The following is a 7,687-nucleotide window of genomic DNA, read 5'->3' on the forward strand; positions in this document are numbered from 1 at the left end:
CTCTTGAAATGTTGCTATGGATTCTGGGATGGCGCATGTTGAGTCTTCAGTGCTCTGAACAGGATTGGTGGTGGTGGCAACCGACTTATGGTGACCCAGTAGGGTATTCAAGGCAAGAAACGTTCAGGGGTAGTTTGCCATAGCTGTCCTGTACGTTGAGATCCTGAACCACCTTGGCGGTCTCCCATCCAAAAACTAACCAGGGCCAACCCTGGTTAGCTTCCAAGATCTGATGAGATAGGGCTATCCTGGCCAAGGCAGAAAGGGATTCCCACCCATTTCATGCCAATCGTGGTTTCCCAAACATTAGAATCGGGGAGGGTGTCCAAGATGGTTGTCACCCGATGGGATGCTTTGTGAATTCCAAGCAGGGTGGAAGTCTGCAAAGATGACCATACCTCATCTGTTCTTTCCCCCTTCCCTTTAGAGAACGTCATCAACACCAACTGCTCGGCTGCTCACAGCCGCCAGGCCCTTTCTTGCAAGATGGCGGTGGAATACGACAAGTTCATCGAATCGGGGAGGAAGTAAGTGCGGGCAGGGAGAGGTGCGGCTTGCAATTGGCTGAGCATCTGCTTTGCATGCAGGAGGCTTTAATATTCAGTTAAAAGGTTCCTGTAGCACAGGCGTCCGTAACCTTTTTGAGCCTGTGGGCACTGTTGGAATTCTGACACAGAGTGGTGGGCGCAGCCATAACAAAATGGCTGCTGCAGGAGGCCGAGCCAACCACAAGATGTCAAGGAGGAAATTGACCCCTTTCCTTAGAAGATTCGCTTAGGGAAGGAGAAGCAATTTCATCCCCCTGTGCTTCCCTGCTCCAGACATAAGAACGTAAGAGAGGCCATGCTGGGTCAGACCGAGGTCCATCAAGTCCAGCAGTCTGTTCACACAGTGGCCAACCAGACCCACCCAACCTGTGCGACTATTCCTCTGTGTGGGTCCCATGACCCCGGGAATGATCTTTCTGCTGGAAATGCTGGAAAACTCGGGTGGACCGTGTCTCAGAATTGTTGGTTCTGTGCCCCTGTTTGCGTGCAGCATTTTCAGTGTTTTAAAATGCTTCGTATGTTTTTATTGGGTTGTCCTTAAACACCTCCGGAGGGTAGGCCAGTTTATTTCAAGTGGGAAGATTTCCCACAACGTGCACACACCCCAAGAAGGGAAACTAAGCTCCCCCTCCCCAGTTCTGCCTTAAAATGGCCAACCTGGGACCTGGACTCCTAGTGAATGACATAAGGACGCCCATCCCGACACAGGCAGCTCCCATGAGCCTGGAGCTGAAGCATCCTGGCTCGTAAAGGGTCATGTAAAAGAGAAGGGGGATTCTGTTGTGATGGTTCTAACCCAGTCCCCTTTTTTGTTGTTGTGCTAGGTGGTTTTGCCACGTGGATGACGACAACTACGTGAATGTCCGGACGCTGGTCAAGCTACTCTCCAGTTATCCACACACGAAGGACATCTACATTGGGAAGCCCAGCTTGGACAAGCCCATCCAGGCGACCGAGAGAATCAGCGAGAACGAGACGGTAAGAGAGACCGGAGCATTGGAGCACAGAACAAAAGGCTGATTCACATGATGCATGCGCGTTGCTTGGTTGGTCTCTGGCAGCGTGCAAAATGTCTTCGCCCACCCACCCCCATAGCGTTGTTTGAGTTGAACGTGGGGATCGTTCTCACAGTAGCGATTAATCTGAATGGATTGTTTTACACGGGCAACTTTGTCGCTAACGGTCAGCAAACAGCGAACTGGGGTGCGTGAACCGGTCGGAAGATGCTGCAGTAGATAATCTGCTACAGGCTTAAATAGAACATATGGGAGAAACTGAAAGTGGAGGAAAAGGGAAAAGTCCCCAGTGCTGAGAGAGAGTGATGCCTCTAGGCTTTATTTAGGAAAGGCAGGGGACTAATACAAGCTACGCTCTGGACACCATGTGAACTGCATGGCTCAATTTTATTTATGTTATCTATAGTACGGCTTTCTCACTGGAGCTCAAGGTGGATTGCATAGTTTAAGTCCAGTAAATTCAACAGTGTGTGGAATGGGCAGGGTGTGCGTAGCCTGCCGGAAAAGGCTGACCGGGAGATGGCAGTGCTTTTCAGAACAGATACAAGAAGACACCCTCTCCCCATTCCTCCGCGGCTGAGATGGGTCTTCTTAGTGCCAGAACAGGTTCATTTGTTCCTCCGCACCAAAGAGACTGTCCGGGCAACAGCTGGGAAGTATGGCATTGCCGAAAGGGCGGCTTTTAATCTTGTTTTCTTTTCTTGACCTGCAGCACCCGGTCCATTTCTGGTTTGCCACAGGCGGTGCCGGTTTCTGCATTAGTCGCGGACTAGCGCTGAAGATGAGTCCCTGGGCCAGGTAAGGCTCCCACGCTGGGCCTTGATGCCGTCGGCTTAATGGGCGATGTAGGAGTTAGTCGGACCAGGATCTGGGAGACCCCGGCTTCAAATCCCTGCTCTGCCGGGTAAACTGGCCGGGTGACCTTGGGCAAGTTGTATCCACTTGGCCTAATCTACCTTGTAGGGGTGTTGTGGGGATAAAGCGGAGGAGGGGAGAATGGTGGTAAGCTGCTTTAAGAGGAGGGGCTGTGGCTCAGTTTGTACAGCATCTGCTTGGCATGCAGAAGGTCCCAGGTTCAATCCCGGGCATCTCCACTTGAAGGGACTAGGCGAGTAGGTGATGTGAAAGACTTCTGCCTGAGACCCTGGAGAGCCGGTCTTAGACAATACTGACTTCGATGGACCAAAGGTCTGATTCAGTATAAGGCAGCTTCTTGTGGTCCCAATAGGGAGAAGAGTGGGAGTAAAAACCTCCGAATAATTAAAGGAAGGTACGTAGTTGCCTGTGCCCAGGTCAGAGAGTCAACTTGGTTGCCCGTGGGCAGATTTGAAGAATTGTAAACACCTAAGAACAGAGACCCTTTTCTCTTGTATTCTGCAAAAGCGCAGCATCAATCTTCCTTTTAACACTGTTCCTTCCTAGAAGCAAAACGCTTGGGAAATAACTCAGGGTACCTTATCTAGCTTAGACCAGGCTTTCCCCTTTGTTATTTCCCTACCCCACTGAATCTTCCTTCTCCCTTCTTCTGACAGCGGCGGTCACTTCATGAGCACAGCGGAGAAGATCCGCTTGCCGGACGACTGCACCATCGGGTACATCATCGAATCCGTGCTGGGGGTCAAACTTATTCGGAGCAACCTCTTCCATTCCCACCTAGAAAACCTCCACCAGGTGCCCAAGGCGGAGATTCACAACCAGGTATCTTCTGGTGCTCACCCCGCCTGGTCTTACGTTACGGAGAGAGCGTGGTGTAGTGGTTAAAGTGTCGGACTAGGATCTGGGAAGACCCATGTTCAAAATCTCCTCTCTGCCACGGAGGATTGGGCCAGTCACACGCTCTCAACCTAACCTACCTTACAGGGTTGTTGTGAGGATAAAATGGAGGAGAGAACGATGTAAGCCTCTTTGGGTTCCCAATGGGGAGAAAGGTGGGATATAAGTAAAGTAAATAAATAACTTTGTCTGTAAGGAAAGGCCAGGAGCATCCAGTTCTTGGTTGTTGTAAATAGCGATTTAGGATCCAGTAAGACCGATTAATGATTCAGAAGTTCTCCACCAAGGATCTTCTCTGCCCGCACGTGCAGTTTGGGGGACAGCTAGACTTTCCCCTCTCTGTGGGCATTATACGGGGACCATCGGCCGAGAAGGTGTGGGTGCATTCATGCCACTAATAATTCCAGAGAGGTAGCAATGTTAAGTCTTCTAAGCTGGCACGAGGCTCCCGACAAAATTATGTGCCAGCACCCTGTACATTTTGTGAGTTTTCAAGGGGCCGTAAGACTCACGGTGGAGTTTACACCTACGCTGTAAGCATTCTCCTCCCATTAGCCGCAATCGGTACCACGATTTTAATACGATGGGCATAAGCTCCTGTGTTAAAACACATCAAATTAAAGGTGGAGGAAAGGTTGAAGGAGCTGGGTATGTTTAGCTTGAAAAGGAGAAGACTGAGAGGGGATATGATCACCATCTTCAAGGACATGAAGGGCTGTCACATAGAGGAGGGTGCCGAGTTGTTTTCTGTTGCCCCAGAAGGTCGGACCAGAACCAACAAGTTGAAATTAAATCCAGAGAGTTTCCGTCTAGACATTAGGAAGAACTTTCTAACAGTTAAAGCGGTTCCTCAGTGGAACAGGCTTCCTCGGGAGGTGGTGAACGCTCCTTCCCTGGAGGTTTTGAAGCAGAGGCTAGAGGGCCATCTGTCAGCAATGCTGATTCTATGACCTTAAGCAGATGATGAGAGGGAGGGCATCTTGGCCATCTTCTGGGCATGTAGTGGGGGGTCACTGAGGGTGTGGGGAAGGGTATTCCTGCATTGGGCAGGGGGTTGGACTAGATGACCCTGGTGGTCCCTTCCAACTCTGTTATTCTATTATTCTAAGAGATTTGGAGAAGCAGCCATCTGCCTGGGTGACAAAAGGATGGGCTTCTTTGCTTTGCAGGTGACCTTGAGTTACGGGATGTTTGAGAACAAGAGGAACTCCATCCACATGAAAGGTGCTTTCTCCGTCGAGGAGGATCCGTCCAGGTGAGCCTTAAGCATCCCAACAGGCAAAACTGGACCAGAAGGCTTTTTGCTGAGTTGCCAGGCATCCCTCCATCTGGTTCTGCCTACTCCAATAAGGACTTGGGAGAGCTGCTGGCAGGCAGCTTTTTCCCCCCACTCCTACGATCCCGTTCTGAGAGCCAGCGTGGTGTAGTGGTTAAAAGCGGTGGACCTGATCTGGAGAGCCGGGTTCGATTCCCCGCTCCTCCACATGCAGCCTGCCGGGCGACCTTGGGCTAGTCACGGTTCTCTCAGAACTCTCTCTAAAACTTAGAAATGTTTGATTTTTTTTTGAAAAGCGGTGCAGCTGATCTTATACTACTGTGATCTAAATTTTCATCCCGTCTCAGGTGCGGTGCTGATCCAAAACACCTTTTCTTTCGCCTTGCAGGTTCCGTTCCGTCCACTGCATGCTCTACCCGGATACCCTGTGGTGTCCCCTGAACGTTGCTTACTGAAAGACAAGGCGTCCCCTTCCGCGAACCTCGTCCCGAGTTTCCCTGGTATCCGAAGGGCTCGTGGGACCTGTGTGCGCATGCGCATGTGTGTGTTTGTGTGTGGGACTGTTAATTACTGTGGTTCGTTCACAGTGTTTGTATGTCTTATAGGCTGCTGTGCGGCCCCTTCTGACCCCCTTCTCGCCTGGTTGCCCCCTAGGCAAGCTGAGCGAGTGGATATTCTTGGCGCTCCCTGCCGTTTCTGAGAGAGTGGGAAGGAACTGCGCATAAGCCCCTGCGGTCTGGAGCAAGGGGTTCTGGCTAAGGGTGTGAATGACCAGCTTGAATACTCTGGATTACTGCTTTGCAGAATTCTTCAAGAATGGAAGTGTCTTTGCTTTCCTTGATTTGTACCCCCTCCCAGGTTTATAAAAACAGTGTCAGGTAGAAAAGAGGAAAAGGGGGAGGGTCCGATTCTGCCCAAAGGAAGCTCTTCCGACCTCAGTGGGAGACAACAAGTGTGCGCTTAGCTGCAATCCTAAGCAGAGCAGCAGATGCTTCCTTCTAACTGTTTAGGATGCCGCTGCAAATCTCAGAATCGATTGGACAGAAAGGTGCTTTTATCCCTTGGCTGGCTCATGCCTTACCCTACCTTTCCTTCCACACTATGTCCCCCCCAAATCCAATTCATGCGACTTCTAGAAGCGCTCCTAGGAGCACCTTTTCTCGGTCCTTCCCACCTGCCAGGCTCCGGCTGAGTTTTCAAATGAAGGTTTACTTTCTAAAAGTTTGTCGTCCTCTTAAGAACTCTTACCCAGTCCCCTTCTGGAGTATGTTTGTTTCTAACTATCAAGGACTTTTTCTTTCTTTCTTTTTTTAACAATTAAGAAAAGTTGCATTTCGAGCTGGTCTCTGGGACTCCCAGCTCTCTCGGTTGCGTTGAAGGGAGGCCGACGGTGCCGTGGGAACCCCAGAATCAGACTCCGACGCTGTTGGTTCCCCGCCTCTCTGCACTTAGAGCCACCCGAGCTGAAATACGAGGCGTTTCTAAAAATGAGCGGCCAGCTGTGCTGGATGGATGCCTGGCCGGTGGGGAGAGGGGCATCCATCCAGTATGTCAATGCATACTGCGTGGCCAAGATGTTGTTGGGTCTCCCTTCAGGGCAAAATCTCTCTGCCCACTTGCCATTTCTACCATCTCTTCCCAGGCTAATACCATGGTACCTAGGTCACGTCTTAAAAGGCAGCTATCTGACTTGCCCGCTTAAATGGCTGCTGCCCTCCAGATGGTCATGTTTCTGAGCAGGGGGGGTTATGTATGCGTTACTAGGTGCGTGAAAAAAACCTCGGTCTCCTGCACACAGCGCAATTGTGTGGCTAAGAGAGCCAGCGTGGTGTAGTGGTTAAGAGTGGTGGTTTGGAGTGGTGGAGTCTAATCTGGAGAACCGGGTTTGATTCCCCACTCCTCCACTTGAGCGGCGGAGGTCAATCTGGCGAACTGGATTTGTTTCCCCGCTCCTACACATACATGAAGCCAGCTGGGTGACCTTGGGCTAGTCACACTCTCTCAGCTTCGCCTACCTCACACGGGAAGGGAAGGTGATTTTAAGCTGGGTTGAGTCTTCCTTAAGTGTTAGAGAAAGTCGGCATATAAAAACCAACTCTTCTTCTTCCTCCTCCTCCCCGTTTCGGCAAAGCGGAGGGAAGCCAAGATTGTCTCTTGGCTTTGACAAGAAGATGTGGTGGGGGAAGTCATGGCAAACTGGTGTCAATCCAACAGAGTTGTCGTCTTAGCAACACAGGCCTGTTATTTCCCTTGCAGAAGTTTTCTTCATACTGCTAAAGAGGGTGGACTTGGCCAATTCCATAATATTTTGCTTCCCCCCCTCAAAAAAAAAATACTGCATTAGAGCAGGATAAGAGCATTGCAAAGTTAGCTGGTGCTTCTGACCAGGGCTCGAGAGAAAGGAGACACCTCTTCTGCCACCCGCAGAACGTGTGGGTGAGTCTGTTCTCCTGGCTGAACTCCTTATCTCCCGGATTCTGGGCTCTACGTCTCTAACAGTGCAACCCTAAGGAGAATTACTCCAGTCTAAGCCCATTGATTTCAAGGGGCTTAGACTGGAGTAACTCTGCCTAGGACTGCACTGTTAGTCTCTTTCCTTCACAGCTCTGTGGGCAGAGAGAGCGAGTGAGTCGAAGGCTTCCATCCCAAATGCAAAAATGGCCCATAATGGGCGGGTAGATGTAAATATCTTTATTGCAACAGTATTATTTACTGTGTCTTGTCGTTGATGTTTTAAAAAGGAGACTTTGTGTAGCTTTATGAAATCATGGATTTGTTTTAATTTTACGTGTTTTCTCCCCTGTGGATCAGAGGGGGAAAAATGCCTGCTCCTATAAAATCTGTTTAAAGAGTGAAATGGGGAAAAAAAGTTTTGTGTAACTACTACTTATCCTTAATTTATATATCCCAGTATCTGGGATATTGCTCTGTTCTCTTTTTTTCCATAAAAGTAGTATGAGTTGTTTAAAAAAACAAAACAGAGAAAGAGATTTAAAAAAATAACAAGGATAAAATATGTTCTCAGGGAATTAAACCTGATTGCTACCATGGCGACTCGGTGGTAGCCATCTTTT

At 49.7% G+C, this 7,687-nt stretch overlaps 1 protein-coding gene across 1 annotated transcript in view; it reads left to right on the top strand.

Moving 5' to 3' along the window:
- Positions 1 to 5,154, top strand: part of LFNG (LFNG O-fucosylpeptide 3-beta-N-acetylglucosaminyltransferase) — a 29,692-nt gene extending 24,538 nt beyond the window's left edge. Inside the window, exons 3-8 of the mRNA XM_056866459.1 lie at positions 428 to 527; positions 1,373 to 1,526; positions 2,277 to 2,362; positions 3,097 to 3,262; positions 4,507 to 4,592; positions 5,002 to 5,154. Coding sequence (XP_056722437.1) covers positions 428 to 527; positions 1,373 to 1,526; positions 2,277 to 2,362; positions 3,097 to 3,262; positions 4,507 to 4,592; positions 5,002 to 5,068 — 659 coding nt within the window. The 3' untranslated portion in view covers positions 5,069 to 5,154. The remainder of the gene's footprint in view (positions 1 to 427; positions 528 to 1,372; positions 1,527 to 2,276; positions 2,363 to 3,096; positions 3,263 to 4,506; positions 4,593 to 5,001) is intronic.
- The last annotated feature ends 2,533 nt before the right edge of the window (positions 5,155 to 7,687 follow it).

The sequence above is a fragment of the Euleptes europaea genome, chromosome 21 (assembly GCF_029931775.1).
Source record: "Euleptes europaea isolate rEulEur1 chromosome 21, rEulEur1.hap1, whole genome shotgun sequence".
NCBI classification, from domain to species: Eukaryota; Metazoa; Chordata; class Lepidosauria; order Squamata; family Sphaerodactylidae; genus Euleptes; species Euleptes europaea.